The sequence below is a fragment of the Notechis scutatus genome, chromosome Z (genome assembly GCF_049901735.1).
Source record: "Notechis scutatus isolate UNSWTSFEM ecotype Mainland chromosome Z, rNotScu1.2, whole genome shotgun sequence".
Taxonomy (NCBI): domain Eukaryota; kingdom Metazoa; phylum Chordata; class Lepidosauria; order Squamata; family Elapidae; genus Notechis; species Notechis scutatus.
Window position 1 is genome coordinate 4888407 of NC_142025.1, and position 22143 is coordinate 4910549.

A 22143-nucleotide genomic window follows, 5' to 3' on the forward strand; every position below is an offset into this window, starting at 1 on the left:
CTCAACTTACAGCAGTTCATTTAGTGACCATTCAGAGTTACCACAACACTGAAATAAAGTGACGCATGACCATTTTTCACACTTACGACCTTTGCGACACCCCCAAATTCAGACACTTGGCAACTGACTCATATTTATGACGGTCGTTGTGTTCCTGGTCATATGATTCCCCTTTGGCGACCTCCTGACAGGCATAGTCAGTGGGGGGAGCCAGATTCACTTAGCAACCGTGTTACCAACTTCACCAACTGCAGTGATTCACTTAACTGGCGAGAAAGGTTGCAAAATGGGGCAGGGCTCACTTAACACATGTCTCACTTGGCAATGGAAATTTTGGACTCGGTGGTAGTCATAAGTCGAGGGCTACCTGTATTCTGGATTGTTTGAACAATATGTCCCGTCATTCTCCAACCAGCCTAGAGGATTCTGGGTTACATGAGCGCTCAACTTTTCTTTCTGCAGGTTTCGGCATTCAAAATTCAGCCTTCTAGTGGGGAATTGTGTCCGCTGGGCAAATGCCGTGTCTCGGTGTTGTTTACATCATATACATGTCATCATCTCCAAACTGTATTAGAGATGGACGTGGAAAATGGAGTTGGAAGGTGAAGATGGAAAAAGGAAAAGAAGCCATTCCAATTTCTGAGAATCAAATTTTCCCAGCAAATACAGCTGATCAAAATGTTTGAGCCACTGTAGAGAAAGTAAGGTAGAAGTTAGCTGCCACATTGAAAGTGCATTAATAAAATAAGCGTCCCATTTATTAAATATATACTGTTTTCTTATGGTTGTACCAGATATAGGAATTGGGTTATACATGTTTTTTTTTATTTTATTTATAGGCCATCAGAATCCCAAATGAATCTGAGTGGCTTATAACCAAAAGATAATTTATTAAAATACAATAGAAAACAGTAAAATTCCAGAAAACAGAAACAAAAGTATTTATTTTATTCCCAGCTTGCTTGCTGGAATTTTAACTTAGGGCATTTTATTTGGCATTCATTGCTGAGCTGCTGTGATGTCACGAAATGTTTAGGAATATCCTCTCCACTGAATGAAATAAATGGCCAACAGCAAAAGTTGGCCAATCTGTTCAGTTGACCTAGAAATTCTCCTACCAGCCTTTTGGGCACAGGAACTGTGAGTTGCCCAAGTATGAGATGGGCAATGAATGAATGAATGAATGAATGAATGAAAAGGCTGAAGAGTCAAGAAACAGAGGAAAGAGGTTTGAAACAGAAAGCAGGCCAAATGCTGAATTAGTAAGCCGGAATTTGGAGAAATGTAGATAAAAGGTGAAGAAAAAGGGCAGCAAAAGTAGCAAAAGAATGAAAGGGGGCTTATATATACAGGTAGTCTTCAACTTACACAATTGAGCACAAAATTTATATTGTAAAATGAGAATTTGTTAAGTGAGTTTTGCCCCATTTTACAACATTTCGTGCCACGTTTGCTAAGTGAATTATTGCAGTTGATAAGTTAGTTGGTTCGTTAAGTGAACCTGGCTTCCCCATTAACTTATCAGAAAGTTGCAAAAAGTCATCTCATGACCTAAGGACACTGCAACGGTCATAAGTACAAGCCAGTTGCCAAGCGTCTGAATTTTGATCACATGACCATGGGGATGCTGCAAAGGTTGTAACTGTGAAAAACGGTCCTAGGTCACTATTTTCAGTGCCATTGTAACTTTGAATGGTCACTAAGTAAACTATTGTAAGTTGAGGACTACCTGTATATTCATCCTGGGCAGAATGTAACCCTTCCCGAAAGCCTTCAGTTTGTCCTGGGTTAGAGTTTTTCCACCTTGCCCCTTGAAGATGTGATAACTTCAACTCCCAGAATTCCCCAGGCAGCCATCTTCAAGTGGCTATGGTTCAGAGACATTGGTCCTTTTGCTTATCATCAGGGGCTTGTACACCAGCATTGATGATCATTGATGATGATTGAGCACCTCACTCTCTTTCCAGCCACATCCCTATATCTGTGGAGGTTCAGGTGCCCCAGGTGTGTCTGCTGCCGAGTCACCTACACTTCAAACTTTCCATTGGGATCCCCGCCGAGGCAACAGCCCACCTATTCAACCAGACGATGCTCCCCACACCCTTTAAATGGGGAGAGGTAAGTGATTAGCTCGTGGCGTTCACCACCAGTCCAGAGAATCCCATCTTTGGCCTCCTGTTAAATGATCTACCACCCTGATTGGCTTGACAGCTCCTTGGAAGCCAGGTGTCTTCGTGTATGCTGAGCATCTCTCCAGAAAGTGGCGTTTTGGGCCCAAATGAGAAGAAGGAGTTCCGTGTGGTGATGACATATAATAAGAAGGTTAGTTTGCGCGGAAATCCTTGCCTCTCAACACGCAGAGGTGCATCGTGGTTACTTTTCAATCTTTGCCAGCCAACTCTCTTCTCCTTCACTCTGGTTGGATGTGCTGCACCTGTCTCTGTTTCTAAACTTCTTTTTGGATTTTTTTAAAAACAAATTTTATTAATTTTCTATTAATTACATTTCTTAGTGCTTAATAAATATTGGGTATTTGCTTAACAATACAGATTCCAGTCTTACTCTCCACCCCTTTTTTTTCCAACCGCTAGTAAAATAAGTTCCATGTTTGATAATATTCTATGATTTCTTTCTGTTTGATTTTCAATGTAAATCTATCCATTTCTGCACAATCTAATATCTTCTTAATTATCTCTTCACCTTGAATTTTCTCTTCCTTCATTTTTCCAATATTGTGCGAAGATAATCCTTGCTGCTGTTAAGGCATGTAATACTAAATACATTCTTTTTGTATTTTATTGTTCTGTTTACAGGTAGTTCTCAACTTGAGCCCCATATTTACATTTGCTAAGTGAGAAATCTGTTAAGTGAATTTTGCCCCATTTTATGACTTTCCCCATTTGTTAAAGCAAACCACTGCAGCTAAGTTAGAAACACGGTTCTTAAGTGAATCTGCTTTCCCCATTGACTTTGCTTGTAAGAAGGTTGCAAAAGAGGATCATATGACCCCAGAACACTGCAATCAATGGTCATAAGTATGAACCAGTTGACAAGCATCTGAATATAAATCATGCGACCAAGTGGATGCTGCAATGGTCATAAGTGTGAAAAATGGTCATGTCCCTTTTTTCAGTGCCGTTGTAGCTTTGAACGGTCACTAAACAAACTTGTAAGTTGAGAACTACCTATACACCCTTAAATATCAACATTAAAATTACCAAAAACCAGCTACAATACGAACCAGTATGCAATGGGATGTAGGTGAGGTCTTTTTAATCCACTAACTACTCCGTTGGGGCCAGAGGTGGTATTCAGCAGGTTCTGAGCTGTTCTGGAAAACCAGTAGCAGAAATTTTGAGTAGTTTGGAGAACCAGCAAATTCCACCTCTGACAGGCCACGTCCCCATCTATTCTCTGCCTCCCATTGAGTCCCAGCTGATTGGCTGGGTCTTCTTTGGTTGCCCTGCACAGGAGAATGGAGCTGGAAAGCAGGTTGGTGGGGTGGGGAGGGAAGGGGGATTTTGCAATGTCCTTCCCTTGCCACGCCTGCCAAGCCACACCCACAGAACTGGTAGTAAAAATGTTTGAATCCCACCAGTGGTTGGGGCCCTTGGTCAATAGGCAGAGAGAGGTTTTGAGATCCTCCCAGAAAGCCAAGAGATTGAGGACAAATGTTACCTTGAAGAGCCTGATGTTCCAGAAGGTGGAAGTTACAGCAGAGAAGGTTGTTCTGAATCCCACCAGGCAGAATTATTTGGCAGACAGCGTCCGCAGCTTGCCACTTTTGCTGGCGCGCGAGGGGTGGACCCATCCCTTTGGGGGGAGGCAGTTCCTCAGCTCAACCAGCCCACTTTCTGAGGCTTCTGAGTTCCTGGGATATTCTTAGAAAGTAAAAATGGCAAAACCTTGCGGTCTAAGGCCTTGTTCGGAAGGGTGCATCTCTCCCCAGGAAAATGAACACGTGAGTGGCAATGAGAGGCAGTAAACTTGGGAAGATGAAGGAGGTTGCCGAGGAGTGCCAAATATTACCAGCCTGTCTTCTGAAAAATGGGTGTTTTTTTAGTTGTAGCAATGTATTTTCAAATGGGGAGAGATGAGTAGCTTGTGGGGCTCGTGGTGTGGGCAAAAACTGGGAGAGATTTTGCGATATGCACTTCATATTCTTCACGAGGGTGGCCAAGGGTTGTTTAGTTAAGCTGTGGAGCTATTCCAGCAGCTTATCCTGATCTCTCAATATAGTGCTGTCTTGAATATTGTTTCTGCTGAAAACAAGTGCTGTTCTTTTTCTTCTTAGGATAAGCCAGAGGACCTTATCTTGTGCTGTAGTATTGAAGATATGTCAGAACCCCTCTTTCTGTCTATTTCTGGTGAATTAAAAGAGCTGTGTATCACTTACTCGATTCCCTTTGACAGGTAAAGAAAGCGGATATAGCTATAATGAAAAGCGAGTAAGGTAATTTATATGAATGATTTGGTTCCTGTCTGCTTTAATTTTCCCCTTCCCTCCTTCCTTCCTTCCTTCCTTCCTTCCTTTCCTTCCTTCCTTCCTTCCTTCCTTCCTTCCTTCCTTCCTTCCTTCCTTCCTTCCTTCCTTCCTTCCTTCCTTCCTTCCTTCCTTCAAAAATCACATGTGAAGTGTTAGTACCACTTTATAAATTGTTAGTAAGACCACACCTGGAATACTGCATCCAGTTTTGGTCACCACATTACAAAAAAGATGTTGAGACTTGGAAAAACTTAGAGAAGTGCAATTAAGACGATTAAAGGGCTGGAAACTAAAACATGAAGAATGGTTGCAGGATTTAGGTATGGTCAGTTTAGAGAACAGTTTACCAGTATTTGAAGGGCTGCCCCAAAGAAGCTATTCTCCAAAGCACCAGAAGGCCAGACAAGGAACAATGGATAGAAACTAATCCAGGAGAGAAGCAATCTGGAATTAAGAAGAAACTCCCTAAGAGGGAGGGCAATTAACCCAGTGGAACGGCTTGCCACCGCAGAAATCGCAGATACTTCATCACTGGGGGTCTTTAAGAAGAGACTGGACATTTGTCTGAAATGGTATCGAGGATCTCAAGCTTGAGCAGGGAGTTAACCTAGAAGATCACCAGGGTCCCTTCCATTCTATTCTGATTCTGATACTTGCTAGGAACCATTTTGAATTTGATTTTTGCTTCCTGTTGACATCACTAGAATGAGAGACCAAATGTGTTATATGGTCTGATCCTGCAGGCTGCTTTTTATGTTCTTACTACTGTACACTCGCATTTTGTACGAACTTGCACATTCCTTGGAGATCATATATCATCTGGAATATAAAACAATATCTTACTCCTTTTTTTGTGAAAGTAATACAGATAGTCCTTGGCTTATGATCGTAACTGAGCCCAGAATTATGATTATAGGTCATCCTGGTCATTAAGTGGGTTATTACGTTGACCACACCCAATTTTATGACCTTTTTTGTGATGATTCTTAAATGAATCACTGCGGTCATAAATCATTAAGTGGCAATCATTAAGCAGATCCATTGTCCACAATTGTTAAGCACAAACAACCAGATCCACACAGGTAGACTATTTTTTTTAAAAAAAGCAGTTCCTACGGATTTTAGCCTCCTAGTTGTTGCCAACTGTAGGGAGCAGTGCTTATCAAGGCTATTGAGCTAGTGCTGTCTAGAGACATTTCCAAAATCATGTGGCCAGCATGACATCATAGGGTGCTGTTAACTCCCCACCAAAGTGGAACCTATTTATCTACTTATACAGTACTTGCATGCTTTCAAACCACTAGGTAGGCAGGTGCTGGGGCAAGGGTGGGAGCTCACCCCATCGCATGGCGCTTGGGTCTCGAACCTGGGCTGCTGGCTTTCCATCCGACAAGCCGAGCATCTTAACCACTGAGCCACCACGCTGCCCAACTACTTTCCTGTATTCTACTACAGTACAGGAATTTCCAAGGCTGCTTGCTTTCCCTTGGGAATAGATATAGATAAGGTTCCATGGAGCTTGGCTGCGGTCAGTCTTGGATCTCTTGCGGCTGTGCAACGATTCCAGGCTAATTCCCTTCTTGAGCTCTCCTCTCTGCAACAAATGGATGATTTTTGCCAGAAGCAGGAAGTAATTGCTGGTTTCTGCAAAAAGTCATAAATCCTGGCCACATGACCATAGGACATTGCAAATGGTCATAAATGCAGGTTGGTTGCCAAGCTACGCAAAATATGATCATGTGACCAGGGGGGGTACTGGCCATCGGAACTTCTAATCTGGTTCGCAAGTAGCCTGGGGACGTCCATTGTAACTTTGGACAATCCCTAACCAACCAGTTGTAAGTCGAGGACTATCTGTAAAGAAATATTTCATTGCCCTTTATGGCGTGGTATCTTAATTGTCCCTTTCTGGCTACTCATCTCTAAAAGGAAAGTGGCTTGTTTAACCTCCATTCTTCTTGTTCTGCAGTGATGAGGAACAAAATGTAATGGATTCGGACGATCTAAAACTCAACTTTGGCTCTGAGGTGGCCTTGAAGAGTGTGATAAAGCGTCAGCTGATCATTACCAATCATTCTGAATCAGCTTTTCTCTTCAACATAGAAGTTGATTATTTCAGCAGCCCACCACAACCTTCTGAGGATCCAGAAAGGTACGTCTTGTTTCCTTCCATTTAACCTTGGGCGGGAGGGCAAAACTCCATTAACTCTTGCTTATTTCACATAGGCCCAAATATTTCCCTGCCTGCATAATTACAAATATTCACTTCCTCAATAATTCTAAACACCTCCTAGGGCAGGGGGTGTTTTCTTGAGGCGGGTTCAACATTGTATTTCTCTTCCACGGGCCAGCTGGGGGAGGGGGGAGAGAGGCGGGATGGATGGCCTCCTCCTCAGCACCCTGCCGGCCAAAATGGGGCACTGGTGTGTGTGTGTGTGCACATGCCCCCCTGTGCCCCCGTTTTGGCTTTGGGAGGCTGTCCAGGCTGAAATGGGGTGCGCCGCCCCCGACCCGTTTTGGTTGCCAGCGGCACTGCAGGCCAGTACTTTGCTATTTCCAGGCTGGCCCCACGGGCCAGATTTAAGCACCCCGTGGGCATATCCGGTCCATAGGCCTTGAATTTGACACCCCTGTCCTAGGGTATCCAGAGATAGGAATGGGACACCTCGCTGCAGGACACCTCACTGCGGGACAATTTAAAAATAAAAATTTAAAAATACTTTAATTTTTGTCATTCACATTTCATTCCATTCCTCGTTTTGCATCTTTTCTTTGGTGATTCTATTCCACCATTCCTTTGATATTAGTGTAACACTTGTCCTGTGGTGAATTGTCCCATGGCGAGTTGGCTGTGGGAAATTGTCGTAGACCCTCCAGAGAGACGGTTTTTGAAAAAGTTGATACACTTTTCTCTCTCTCTCTCTCTCTCTCTCTCTCTCTCTCTCTCGGACTGATGAATGGATGGATGGATGGATGGATGGATGGATGGATGGATGGATGGATGGATGGATGGATAGATAGATAGATAGATAGATAGATGATAGATAGATAGATAGAAAAAATTATGCATGTACACACATACATTATATGACACAGAGAAACAACAGTCTAGCTCGGATGCATACATGTACATGGCGAGAGAAATGAATCTTGTGAGTTTACCAGACAGATGGCCTAAGGAACAAAGCTGTTACAGAACCTGGCAGTCCAGCTAGAAATACTTCGAAACCTCCTCCCAGAGGAGAGCAACAGAAACAGAGACCAAAAAGTGGTGTGTGGGGTCTCTCACAATGCTTCCAGCTCTAAGCACACAGTGCTTATAAGCAGAATCCTAAAAATAACATGGAAGAGAACTTCCTACAATCTTCTTGGCTGTCCTCACCACTCTCTGTAGAGACTTTCTGTCTGAGGCACTACTTCCCCCAAACTAAACAGTGATCTATTGACACTTCTCATGTCAATAGAAACTATAGGCTGCCTGTCTGTCTGTTGGTCTGTTTGTCAGTCAGTCTATCTCTCTCATCTGTCCATCCATCCATCCATTATCTATCTATCTATCTATCTATCTATCTATCTATCTATCTATCTATCTATCATCTATCTATCTATCTATCTATCTATCTATCTATCTATCTATCTATCTATCTATCTATCATCTTCTATTGAACCAATGTTTACAAAAGCCATCTTAAGGGAAATGACTTCCTGCTATGCTTGGTGATGATGTGGATTGTAGTGACTCCCAGAACCACTATCCTGAAAAGGGCATTGTGTCCCTTAGCTAACAGATCAGTATTGCCAGGTGAAGAAAGCAGCTGTTGTCACACCTGCAGTGTTTTTAAGTACATTTTTGAAGCATGCATCAAGCCTGCAGATAATCAAGGTATCGTTATGAGTTCTCAGAGAGACTATTTCCTCTACCCAGGGACATGATGGTGGAAAAAACCAGACGGATAACAAGACAATTTGCAAAGAGGAAGCAGTCAGGTAAGAAGAAAAAAATGTTGTGTTTTTGTAGACAGGAAGTTTGTGAGGCTGAAGATTTATTTTGATGGGAAAATGCAGCTGGATAAGAGACTCCGGCCAGTCCCTTTCAGACAACAGGAAGTCCAGCAGCTGCACTGTCACAGGAAGGACATGCTGTTTTTGTTTTCCTCCTTTCCCAGCTTTCCGAGCGTCTGTGCTGTCCCATGGGAAAGGAGCGGCTTTCCATGTGCATCCGTCGGAGGGAACCCTGAAGGCTTTCCAGGAACTTACCGTAGAAATCACAGCCTACAACAATATGTGGGGACATTATAAGGACACTCTCATCTGTAAGGTAGGCAGCCTGTCTGAGCCAGCTGGGGGAACTTTGACTTGATATCAGAGCAGTTGGTGACAAACCCACGACATGTGTTTCAAAGGTGACACGCCATAATTTTTTGAATGGCATGCTAGCATTCACCAACACCTGGTAAGAACTATTCTCCAAAGCACCCCCTTCTTTAGAATCAGTTGGGTATAATAAAGGAGAATATCTTCAAATTTCACGTTCACAATAGAGCTGTCCTTGGAGGTCTTCTAGTCCAACCCTCTGCTCAAGCAGGACACCCTATACGATTTCAGACAAGTGGCTGTCCAGTCTCTTCTTAAATGCCTCCAGGGATGAAGCACCCATGACTTCTGGAGGCAAGTCATTCCACTGGTTAATTGTCCTCATTGTTAGGAAGTTTCTCCTGAATTCCAGGTTGCTTCTCTCCTTAATTAGTTTCCATCCATTGCTTCTTGTCTTGCCTTCTGGTGCTTTGGAAAATAATTAGACTCCGTCTTCTTTGTGGCAGCCCCTCAAATATTGGAAGACTGCTATCATATCACTCCCCTAGTGCTTCTTTTCTCTAGACTGGCCATACCCAATTCCTGCAACAGTTCTTCATATGTTTTTTTTTCTTTTGTAAATTTTATTTGAGTTTTCACAAAGAGAAAAAAAATACAAATAAAACATCTTTTTTGAAAGTAGCGTAATCCCAGGTTACATTTCTTCGTACAGACACAAATTCAGGTTCATGCTCATTTTTATATTTTATTCCATATCTTATTACTATTTTACATTTTCTGCATAGCTTCTCCCCTCAATTTTATTTTAATTATCTCATCTCAATTCAAATCATTGTATTTATATTTTTTGTCTGTCCTGTTTCAATTATCTATTATCTTTTCTCATTAAACAAAATTTCTCCTGCAGTTACTGATTGGAATATGACGCCTTTATATCTTTTAAGTTTATCCATTCAACTCTTATTTAGGCTTCAATATATACCCTAAAGTTATACAATTCAATATAATGCATAACTTCCATTCGGATTCTGCTTGGTACATTCTTAAAATACACACTATATTCTTAAAAAAAGAAAAGTTCTTTTTTAGTCTATGTTTTAGTCTCTAGCTAGGCCTTTAATCATCTTAGTTACTCTTCTCTGCACTTTTTCCAAAGTCTCAACATCTTGTTTGTAACGTAGTGACCAAAACTGGATGCCATATTCCAGGTGTGGCCTTAACCAAGGTTTTACAAAGCGGTACTTTGTAGTACCGCTTGAAAACAACCTTAAATTTTTTTATAGCCCAGGGTTGAAATGAGTTGGATATAAAAATTACTCTTTTTTGTGCAGGTGGGTGAATCAGAGCTGAAGGTGATCCCCATAGAAATGTCTGTGAAAGGCTGCCCCATCTTCCTGCAGATGACTGGACCAAGCCATCCCGTGGCAATACCCACCCTCAGGTAGATGCCCGAAACTTTTAACGAGGCTACTGGGAACTCTCAGTTACAAGGCAGTAGGGATTTCAGAGAGCTGTAGCTAGACCAGCATGAACTTGTATTTTTCTCTTTGGGACACAGTCCTGACCTGGCCACAGCTCTCCTGGGCCACGGAGCCCCCTTTTCTTTCTCTTTCATGCTGGAGGACTGACCCAATGGCAGCCTTAAGGCTGTGGCCTAGGTCTTTTGCAAGAGATGGGGATGAAGCTGATTGATTTTGAATCTCCCAGAACTTCTGTCTGAAAGACCAATGCTTGTTTTTATCCAGCTCTGTCTTGTGTTTCCGTTCCCCCGTCTAGTAGTTCTAGCCAGGCTAGAAAGCAGGAGACCGTGAATTCTAGTCCCACCTTGGGCATGAAAGCCAGACACCAGGAGACCGTGAATTCTAGTCCCACCTCTGGCACGTTGGGCCAGTCATGCCCAACCTACTCGCAAGGTTATTGTTGTGAGAAAAATAAGAGGAGGAAGGTGTGCTGGATATGTTTGCTGCCTTGAGTTATTTGTAAAAACAATAACTATGGAATACAAATAAATAAATAAACAAATATCCTTATTCTGGTCAAATAGTTTTGCATTCCTCCAGAAAATTCCTGTAAGCTTCTGGCTCGGTTGATTAGCAGGAGGGTTCCTGGGAAATATATTTTCCCCATTCCATTTTTCTACAACATTGTTCCGACTAATTAAATAATTATCATTCCCTTAATAATCATGGTTATTTCAGCTATCCTCATTTTCCTTATTTTCTTCCCAGGTTTGGAGCCCATATCTCTGGAGGAGACACCGTCTCACGGTACATCCGTCTCAATAACCCCACTCCCTTTGGTAAGTGTTTGTACTGGCCAGTATCATTTCCCACCAAGAAAAGGCAAGGCCCCCCACCAGGAAAATGAAGGGTGAAGATAGGTGATGGGCTGCAAATTTTTTAACAACCAGTTCTCTGGCTAGGTAGGCATGGCTGGTTGGTCATGTGACTGGGTGGGTGATCTCACTCATCACACCCAGCCCTGCCTCCTGGCCGCTCGCCAGGCAAAGGTAGGATTAAGTCAGTTGGAGCTAATCCCCCACTAGCTGGCCCCGCTTTTCAGTCTATTTTTTTGGCTGTTTTGGGGTGGTTTTCTGGGCTGTTTTTCAGCTGTTTTCATGCCGTTTTGGGGGCATTTTCAAGCTGGTTTTCAGGCTGGTTTTGAGCCATTTTCAGGCCATTTTTGGACCATTTTTTGGCAAAAAATGCCCCCAAAATAGCCAAAAACATAGCCAAAAGGGGCTCAAAAAATGGCCAAAGACCACACCTTTTTTCGGGCCATTTTCAAGAGTTTTTGGGACATTTTCAGGCTGTTTTTTGAGCAGTTTTTGGTCCGAAATTGGCCAAAAAGTGGCCTGAAAACAGCACAAAAAAGAAGCTGAAAAACGAGTGGAGGTGGGGCCAGCCAGTGGTGGGATTTGCTAGTTGGCCAAACTGCACAGAATCTTAACTATCACTTCGCCTCAACCAGTGCAAACTGGCAGCAGCCCACCTCGGATCAAGGTTTTTCCAAGTTTAGAAACCACCTAAGAATAGGTCTCTCCTTGTCTCCTCCTTGCCCCCAAATATTCTCGGATTTTGAAATTTTCTCCAAGCAACATTCAAACCCAGTCCTGAGGATGAGAATTTTTGAACAAACTGCCATCTTATTTGGTCTCAAAGACACCAACGAATCAGACGACATCACCAAAGTTCACAATATCATAAGCAACTCTAATACAACAAACATCTCTCCTGAAGACATCATTGAAATAACCAGAGATGGCCCTGGGTACAAATACAATGACGGCTCTATGGCCCCAACATTTTGTAGGGTTGTATGCAAAAATGAGTCCAGCAAATGCATATTCATTCATACAATAAACACTATTGCAAAAACCAATCCCAACCACAAAAATCTTCGCTCAAGACCAGAGTTATCCATACTGCAGAGAAACCACTCCCGTGAACTCCGCACAGAACTCAAAAACCGTCTAGACAATGGAGAAAAGGATCTATACATTGACTATCGAGCTGATTGCATCAAAAGAAAGTCACACAACCCACAACTCTGCATCCAACTCCACCCCATCCAATATCACTCAAAACTAGGCACGCCCGCCCCTAACTACCTCTATTCCAACCACAATTGGCCTTAAATGCAAGCTACTCAATGCAAGAAGCCTTGTAAATAAAATACCTGAATTTCTCCTCTTACTAACTACAGCTAAATTTGGCATTACGTTTGTCTGTGAAACATGGCTCAACGCCTCTCTCCCTGATTCCATTACCACAGTAATAGACTATCATGTTTACCGATCAAATCGTGAAATCCGTAGAGGTGGTGGTGTTGCTATCTTCTATAAAAAGTCCCTACATCTAAAAAAAATCCAAGTTACCCAGAAGTTTGCTATTCCTGAGACCATCGTCTGTGAACTGTCCTTAAATATCACATTTCAATTCTTACTATGTTACAGAGCACCTGATTATGACATTGAACATGCAAACAAGCTAAATACACTATTAACATGGGCAGCATCTTGCCCACACGCTTTTATCTTTCTTGGTGACTTCAATTTACCTCATATTAACTGGACCCTTAACGAATGTACAACTGAACTCACACATGCAACCTTCTACAATGCAGTAACAAATCTGGGACTAGAACAACGAGTAACCAACAACACTAGATTTAACAACTGCCTCGATCTCATCTTCTGCAATAGTTTGAATTCAATTTACGGAATACAAATTAAAGAACTCTTTTCCAACAGTGACCACAACATGATCGACTTTTGTCTCAACATACGTCCACACAAAAATCATCACAATGATGGAATCCCCAATTATAACTTCAAAAAAGGCAACTATGATCTTATAAACAACGATCTCTCAACCCTTGATTGGCAATTTCTATTCACTGGATGCAATACTGTAGAAGACCATTACAACATATTTTTACTTGAAGTCAAAAGAGTCGTCAAACTATATGTACCATTAACAACTCCCAAAACCAGAAAAAACAAATTACCCATAAAAATAAGGAAGCTTCAATCCAAAAAGAAATCACTTTGGTGGAAAAAGAAATCTGGTCACATTGCCAACTTCAAAAACCGATACAAAAATTTATGCCACCAGATAAAAACCGAATGCACCAATTATCACATTAAACAAGAAGAAAACCTTCTACGCACCAATTCCCCCTGCACTTTCTACAATTTTGTAAACAACAAACTAAAAGACTCAAGGTCCATCCCACCCCTGAAAGGACCTAATGGTAAAGACTGCAGCGACGACACTATTAAAGCCAACCTCTTTAACACATTCTTTGGCTCAGTATTTGTAAACAGCAATGGACCATGCCCAGTATTTCCTTGTCGAACCACAGACAACTACAATGATCTAATACATATCGATTTTACAGAAGACAATGTTAAAAAAGCACTACGCAATCTAAAACCATCTCTATCTATTGGACCGGACGGAATATGTGCCTACTTCTTAAAAAAGCTATCCACTGCCATAGCCAAACCTCTAAGCATAATCTTTGAAAAATCTTTCAGGACCAGCTACTTGCCAAAACTATGGTCACAAGCCATGGTCATCCCCATCTTCAAAAAGGGAGACCCCAGCCTAGTCGAAAATTACAGATCAATCTCCTTATGCTGCATTACCTGTAAAGTCATGGAATCAATTATTAACCAATCCATTATCCCCCACTTAGAGACAAACAACCTACTCTCTAATAAACAATTTGGTTTCAGAAAAAACTATCCTGTAATCTGCAACTCTTACCCTGCAAAAACATATGGACTACACAACTCGATCAGGGCAAAGCAATAGATGCAATCTACATAGACTTCTGTAAAGCCTTTGATTCAGTGGTACACGACAAATTACTCCTAAAACTAAAATCTTATGGTATCTCTGGACACCTGCATAACTGGATAGAAGCATTCCTGTCAAACAGACAACAAATGGTCAAAATTGGGAGCGTCCTATCAAATTCTGTACCTGTCAACAGTGGTGTCCCCCAAGGCAATGTTTTAGGACCAACTCTCTTCATACTCGACATGAATGACCTTTGTGATCATATTAAGAGCAACCGCGTTCTCTTCGCCGATGATGTAAAGCTATTCAACACCACAGACTATACTGCTACCCTTCAAAAAGACCTTGACTATGTATCAGAATGGTCAAACAAATGGCAACTTCAAATCTCAACAAATAAATGCTTTATCCTACATATTGGCAAAACAAATCAGAAAATAAAATACAGGCTGAATAGTCAAGACCTTGTTGATGATCCAAACTCTGTCAAGGATCTTGGAATACTCATCTCTAATGATCGAAGTGCTAGAGCCCACTGTAACTACATAGCCAAAAAGGCATTAAGAGTTGTTAACCTAATCTTACATAGCTTTTTCTCTGGTAATACTACACTACTAACTAGAGCATACAAAACATTTGCTAGACCAATACTCGAATACAGCTCATCAGTCTGGAACCCACATTATGTATCTGATATTAAGACAGCTGAGAAAGTCCAGAAATATTTCACAAGAAGAGTTCTCCACTCCTCTACTCGTTGCAGAATACCTTATGTCATCAGACTTGAAATTCTAGACCTAGAAAACCTAGAAGTACGCCGCCTTCGGTCTGATCTAAGTATAGTATATAAAATCATATATTGCAATATCCTACCTTGTCAATGAGTACTTCAGCTTCAACCATAACAACACAAGAGCAAACAATAGATACAAACTCAAGGTTAATCGCACCAAACTTGATTGCAAGAAATACGACTTCAGCACAGAGTGGTCAATGTCTGGAATACTCTACCTGACTGTGGTTCCTTCCCCAAACCCCAAAAACTTTAACCTTAGACTGTCTACTATTGACCTCACCCCCTTCCTAAGGGGCCTGTAGGGGGCGTGCATAAGCGCACCAATCGTGCCTACTGTCCCTATCCTATTGTTTCTTTTATTATTTTTTTTAAAAATTCTTATATGTATCCATGTATTCATAACTAGGTTTTAACCCAACGGGCTAGGAGATTCTGGGAGCTGAAGTCCACACTTCAGCTTAAAAGTTGCCACATTTTAGAAACGCTGTTTTAGCCCATGATCCTCTGAGGTTGTGGTCAACCCCATACTTAGCTGCAAATCTTTAGCCACCCTGATTTTGATTTCAACTTTTCCTCCCTTCTTCAATTCAGAGATCCGAATGGACTGGGAAAGTTACAACCAAGATAAAGACGATGACAAATTGATTGATCTGTTGGTGTTTTATGGCACACCATTTCCCATCAAGGACCCCGATGGCAATGAGATCAATGTCCTATGGGAGTCAGACACATCCTCTAAGAATATATCTTTCACTTCCGACTCTACCTGGTCAGCAACCAAGGAGAACACGGTTAGTACGTAGACTGTTTAAAAAGTGTCATTTTCCTCCCTTTTAAAAGGATTTCTCCAAAATAAGGTTTTCTTAGAATACATGGCATTTCTTCAATACTACTACAGTCAGCAAGACATTTACAATTCTCTTCTCTTCTTCTTGGGGTATAGTAAGACTAGGGAGAAAAATAATTTGGGCTTTTAGTCAGGTTGATTTTTGCTATTTTTAACAGCTAAGACAAATAAACCAACATTCCTCCTAGTGATTTTGCAGGTCACTTTGAATGTACAGATTTACCTTGTCTAAAAACAGAATTTTTGGAACCACTACAAGCCATGGGATTGCCTTTATTTAAATAAGGACTCTAGACTGAGACTCTAGAAAGAGTGCAGAGAAGAACAGCAAAGCTGATTAGGGGACTGGAGGCTAAATCATATGAAGGAACTGGGTATGTCTAGTCTAATGAAAAGAAGGACTAGGGGAGACACATAGCAGTCTTCCAAGATATCAAGGGTAGCTCCAAAGAAGAGGGAGCCAAGCTATTCTCCAAAGCACCTGAAGGCAGGACAAGAATCCATGGGTGGAAACTAATCAAGGAGAGAAGCAAGCTAGAAATAAGGAAGAATTTCCTGGCGGTGAGAAATAGTTAGTGCAACCGCTTGCCTTCAGAAGTTGTGGGTGGAGGCTTTTAAGAAGAGATTGCATAACCATTTGTCTGAAATGGAATAGAGTTTCCTGCCCTAGCAGGAGGTTGGACTTCCAAGGTCTCTTCCGACTCTAGTATTCTGTTCTGCTCTGTTCCATTCTAAATCAGCTGATTTCCCTTCCAAGTGAGAGCAGAACTTTCTTTGCCATATTTCCTTCATTCTCAGTTGCCTTTGCAACTGAGAATGCCATAATTCATCAGCAGCCGATAAAAGAATAACACACCGGAGAGCTTCCCCTCTTGTTGTTTTTCTTGTCTATATCAAGTTCTTTTCTGTCAAATGATGTGACGAGCAGAAAAGCCATTTGTACCCCATAGAACCTCAAGTGTGGTGTTTCTTATCCTTGACAAATTTAAGACGGGTGCATGTCAACTCCCAGAATTCCCCAGTCAGCATGCTGGGAATTGATGTCTGCCCATCTTAAAGCTGTCAAAGTTGAAAATCACTGCTCCACTCTTGCATTATAACAGAAGATTTTAATCCTTACTGTTGGTGCCATTGCAGCAATGAAAGGAATTAACACGATTTGCTTTTTTGTCCCTTAAAACAGGGGTTTCCAAACTTGGCAACTTTAAGATTTGTGGACTTCAACTCCCAGAATTCCTCAGCCAGATGCTGAGTCCAGTCCACAAGTCTTAAAGTTGCCAAGGTTGGAGACCCCTGCCTTAAAAGACAATATACGGACATTGCTTGTTCCATTCTGGCCAGTCGAGGCTGGGGAATCACTGTGCAGCTGGATCAGTAGACAGAGGATCTAAGGATGGGCAAATGTAAGAGGGTCGGTCCCTAGACATGATTTACTAAGAGCCTTTGGAGGGCTTTTTATAGCAGCTTCCAGTTGGGAATAGAAGGTTGGAAGACTGGTTTCTCTACTTGACGTACAATACAAAGTTGAAAAACTGTTTCCACATTCAGGGCTGAGCTTTGCTTCCTAATATTCCCACTGTGATTGTGATGTTCAAAAAGCAAAATTTTATCCATTTAAATTACGTCCATACCTTTTCCAGCAGAGATTCCCAGCAATTATGCTGAGCCACCTCTTCAAAATATAGTGCACACTTGTATTTATACAACAAACCTTTGCCCCTGTTTCTATTGAATCAAGTACCAGTCTTAGCAGGATTTTTTTTTTTTTACTTCTTCCCCACTTTCACTGTAGAGTCTGGAGACACTATTTGAGGTTGATGAAGGAAGTTCTGATGATTCCCTCTGGGAACCACTGACGTTCAAGCCAATAGTCTCCGTAGTCCTTCGACCTCACGAGGGTGAACCTTCGGATTACCCTTTCTGCATTACTCCCAAACAGATCGTAAGTTGCAGCTCCCTTAGCCCAGTTGGCACGGAATGGGAGGTATGGAATGGAAGAACTCGCCACGGCCAATTGGCTGTGGGACAACTCACCAAAGGACAACTCATCACAGCCAAGTTGCTGTGATGAATGGTGAGATGGGAAAATTCTACAATTAATCTAATTATTTAAATAATTAAAAAACATTTTAATTTTTGTCATCACATTTTATTCTGCCTGTTGTGGCCGGCCGGCGGCTGGTGGAGCTGGCACCAAAGTCAGACAGTAGGAAGAGGTTGGGGAGGAACCCGGGCCAGCCCTGGAGGCTGAGGATGGCTCAGATGAGGGCTCTGCGTCAGAGGCAGAAATTGGGCCAGGGCAGGCTGGCAGTCATCAGCTGCCTTCGGGCTCGGATAGCAGTGAGATGGGGGAGCTTCTGGAACCGATTCCCAGCACAGAGCTGCCAAAAGGAAGGCCCAATTAACTCAGGGTCAACATGAGAGTAAGGCCACAGGTGGACGATGACCATCAGGCCCCTGCCATCAGGATTAAAGGAGGAGAAAAAGGGGAGGGGGCTTTTACAGGAAACAACTTGCTTGTTTGTCTGTTCGTTCTAGCCTCGTGAAGATTTGTCTGTATAACCCAGTCCTTCCCTATCAGCACTGAGTGTGGAATTTTACTGGGCAGCGTTCCAGGATTGATAAAGGTCTGAGCTAATTAGTATACCTTTGCAAGACTGTTTGCCAAGCCGTTGGCTGACTGTGAATGAAATAAATTCACATAAATGTAACAAAATAGGTTTTTGCTGGGACTCAGAATTGCCTCAGTGCTTTTTGGGGAGGCCTAGGACAGAACATTGCCCCTCCTATGGCATCCTTTCTTTAATGATTCTTTTCCACCATTTCTTTGATATTAGTGTAACTCTTGTCTCGCGGTGAGTTGGCTGCAGCGAGCTGGCCATGGCGGGTTGTCCTAGATCCCTCTAGGTAGGAAATGGTATGGAGGGAGTTGGAAGACTGAAAATGTCAACAGCTTAGCAAGGAGAAAATGTTCTTTTCACTCTGCTACGTCCACCTTCCTATTTTGTCTCCTGAGGGTCCCACGGAGAGGTGTGACCCTCAGTTTCCTGCCAGTTCCCCAGATTTCAATTAAAAAAAAAAAATCTGGTAGCACATCTTCCGACTAACTAAAAATTCAGAAGAGTTTGCAAATTGTAGAATCTTTCTGAGTTTTGGCCAACCAACTATCTACCAAATTTGGGTAGAGGAGTACTTTCTCCACCACGGCAGTTTTAAGATGGGTGGACTTCAAGTCCCAGAATTCCCTAGCTAAAAAAGGAAAGTTAGGTTGACTGGGGAATTCTGGGAGATGCACTAGATCCCGGGTGTCAAACTGGGGGTGTCATGTTGCCGTCACGAGAAGTATCGTGACCCCCTTCACAGAACTGGGGTAGGCGTGGCCTGTGCGTGACGCATCAGGCCCAAGGGCCGCCAGTTTGACATCCCTACACTAGATTATCAAAAGCAATGAAAGTTTTCTATCTCTGTTATCTTTTGATGCTGGTGCAAAATCTGCAGGCTAGTTCAGCATGCCTGCTGGGGAGTTTTGGGAGTTGAAGTCCACTCATCTTAAAATTTTGCCAAAGCTGAGAACACGGATCTAGTGGCTGTCAGTCTTCCTTCAATCCAGCTATCCCTTTGATTCGATGGTTGTTTTCCAGGTTCTCCCTGCAGGTGGCTCTGCTGCCATTCACATCTCCTTTACTCCTCTGATGCTCCCAGAAATCATCCATAAGTTCGAATGTGAAGGTTTTGCACTCGGCTTCATGAGTCTGGACAGAGAGGTAGGTAAAGCAAGGTTCATCTGCATTCTTTCCTCCCACCCCACTCCTTTTCCTTCGTTTGCTTCCCATTTGCTCTCTAGCGAATCAGGCCTTTCTGAAGAATGAGTAAGCCGTGATACTGAGCCTTAAAAATCAGGCAGTCTTATTTTGGAACCCTTATTTTGGAATATTCTGGAATACTCTACCTGACTCTGTGGTTTCCTCCCCAAACCCCCAAAACTTTAACCTTAGACTGTCTACTATTGACCTCACCCCTTTCCTAAGAGGTCTGTAGGGGGCGTGCATAAGCGCACCAATGTGCCTACCGTCCCTGTCCTATTGTTTCTTTTTATTTTTCTTATATGTACCCATTTCATGTATTCATGACTATGTCTATACTTATACCTATTATCTTGTAAGCGATGGACAAACCAAATAAAATGAATAAAATAAATAAAAAAAATTTTTGTGGGTGGTGATGTACAATATATCTGTACCTCCCTTGGATGAGTTTCCCTCTCTGTCCCACAGAAGAGCCCACTAGGGCTTATTAACCATTTATGAAGCATTTTCAGGACAGCAGTGGTGGAAGAGCAGAGGGGAAGAGTTTTTTATTCTATTTTTTTCACCTGAATCACCTGTGCCTTGATCAGGACCAGAGGTGGGTATTCAGCCGGTTCTGACCAGTTCTGGGGAACCGGTAGCGGAAATTTTGAGTAGTTCGGAGAACCGGCAAATACCGCCTCTGATTGGACCCACCCCCATCTATTCTCCGCCTCCCGAGTCCCAGCTGATTGGCTGGGTCTTCTTTGGTTGCCCCGCACAGGAGAATGGAGCTGGAAAGCAGGTTAGCGGGGTGGGGAGGGAGTGGGGATTTTGCAATATCCTTTCCCTGCCACACCCACCAAGCCATGCCCACAGAACCGGTAGTAAATTTTTTGAATCCCATCACTGATCAGGATCCAGTCTAGAATCTGGGGGAGTCACTTCTCGCCCTCTTTCTTCCTAACTATAATTCCTTCCTAACTATAAACTCCATCGCTCAGCCTTTTACTGTCAGTTGGCAGGATTTATTTATTTAAGAACCAAATGTATATGGCTGCCCATCTTACAACTGGCTTACTAACTCAACAGCTCCAGGGATTTACTTAGCAACTGTGACAAGGGAGGTCGTAGAATTGGGACAACATTCACTTAACAACTGTCTCGCTTAGCAATGTCACAAGTCAAGGAGAGCAGTAGAACAATAGTATTTAGATGCTGAAGTTATTGAAGTAAATTGCATGAACCGAAAGTGAAACATTGCCCTACCCAATCTAATTTCATCCCTTTTGACTTTTCCCCTCACTCAGGTTATCCGGAAAGTCCCTGGGAAAGTAACTCGTGAAGATGGACATTCGCTTGCCCCTCTGAGGATTGATTTGCAAGCATTCGTCAAGCCTGCTTTGTAAGCCAATACTGGGTGTGAATGGGGCCTGTTCCGAAATACTCCTGTGCGTCTTATTTATTTTATTTATCTATTAGATCTGTATCCTCCCTTTGTTACTTTATAACAGTGGTGGCTAATGCGCTGGTATGCCAGCTCCCATAAGGCAATGCGTGCTGGGCCCCCCACGCCCCCTGTGCATGCACGTGTGACTCCCCTCACGTGCAGCACGTGTGCGCAAAATTTCCCTTGTGCGCTGTGTGTCTGTGCATGCATGCATGATTCCCCCTCACGCGCAGCTCATCCCTGCGCATGCATTTCCCAGAACCCTCCTCTCCCTGCACATGCGCGCATCTCCTGCAACCCCCTTCCGCTCCCTGCGCATGCACGCATCTCCCGCGATCCCCCCTCCGCTCCCTGTGCATGCGCGCATCTCCTGCAAACCCTTCCTCCGCTCCCTGCGCATGCACGCATCTCCTGCAAATTCCCCTCCGCTCCCTGCACAGCTGTCGGGCAGTGGCACGCACATGCATGCACAGTGGTCTCTTCCGGGCGATCTCTCGTGTCCCAGGGGAAATGGCTCTGCGTGTTACTTCTGGCACGCGTCGCCAACACAGTTTTATAAGTGCAGGCAGTCCTTGACTTACAGCAGTTTATTTAGTGACTATTCAAAGTTACAACAGCACTGAAAAAAGTGACAGGACCATTTTTCACGCTTAACGACTGTTGCAGCATCCCCAAGGTCATGTGATCAAAATTCAGACTCTTGGCAATTGACTCACATTTATGACGGTTGCCGTGTCCCTGGGGGAGTCATGGGATCCCCTTTCGTGACCTTCTGACAAACAAAGTCAATGGGGAAGTCAGATTCACTTAACAACCATGTGAGAATTGCGTTGACTCACTTAACAAATGCGGCAAGAGAGGTTGTAAAATGGGGCAAACTTCATTTGGCAACACCGATTTTGGGCTCAATTATGAGGACTACCTATAACTCAAAGCAGCAAACCTACCTAATTGTCAGGCCTGTCCCAGCTTGCATATTCAGGAAAGAAAGACCCTCAACTCGATTCTGTAGTGAAAAACGATTACAGCATAGCAAAGTCAGATCTGAATGTTCCCATGTAAACCCAGTTACTTTAGCCAAGGCCCTTCCCCCTTGGTCTTCCTGTTAATTTCCAATGGTATTCCAACTAGGTGTTTTCGTAACAATCCCAAAGTT

The 22143-nt window shown here is 42.9% G+C and overlaps 1 protein-coding gene across 3 annotated transcripts in view; it reads left to right on the plus strand.

Annotated features, from left to right (window-relative positions):
• The window catches only part of DLEC1 (DLEC1 cilia and flagella associated protein), a 64173-nt gene that overhangs the window by 32218 nt on the left and 9812 nt on the right, over positions 1 to 22143 (plus strand). For 2 of the 3 annotated variants that reach the window (XM_087946952.1, XM_087946953.1), the window contains exons 20-32: positions 463 to 602; positions 1968 to 2118; positions 2212 to 2322; positions 4295 to 4413; positions 6456 to 6638; positions 8412 to 8473; positions 8653 to 8804; positions 10132 to 10241; positions 11029 to 11099; positions 15497 to 15696; positions 17545 to 17694; positions 19394 to 19516; positions 20848 to 20942. In XM_087946952.1, coding sequence (XP_087803078.1) covers positions 463 to 602; positions 1968 to 2118; positions 2212 to 2322; positions 4295 to 4413; positions 6456 to 6638; positions 8412 to 8473; positions 8653 to 8804; positions 10132 to 10241; positions 11029 to 11099; positions 15497 to 15696; positions 17545 to 17694; positions 19394 to 19516; positions 20848 to 20942 — 1667 coding nt within the window. The remainder of the gene's footprint in view (positions 1 to 462; positions 603 to 1967; positions 2119 to 2211; positions 2323 to 4294; positions 4414 to 6455; positions 6639 to 8411; positions 8474 to 8652; positions 8805 to 10131; positions 10242 to 11028; positions 11100 to 15496; positions 15697 to 17544; positions 17695 to 19393; positions 19517 to 20847; positions 20943 to 22143) is intronic. The other variant, XM_087946954.1, reaches the window with a different exon arrangement.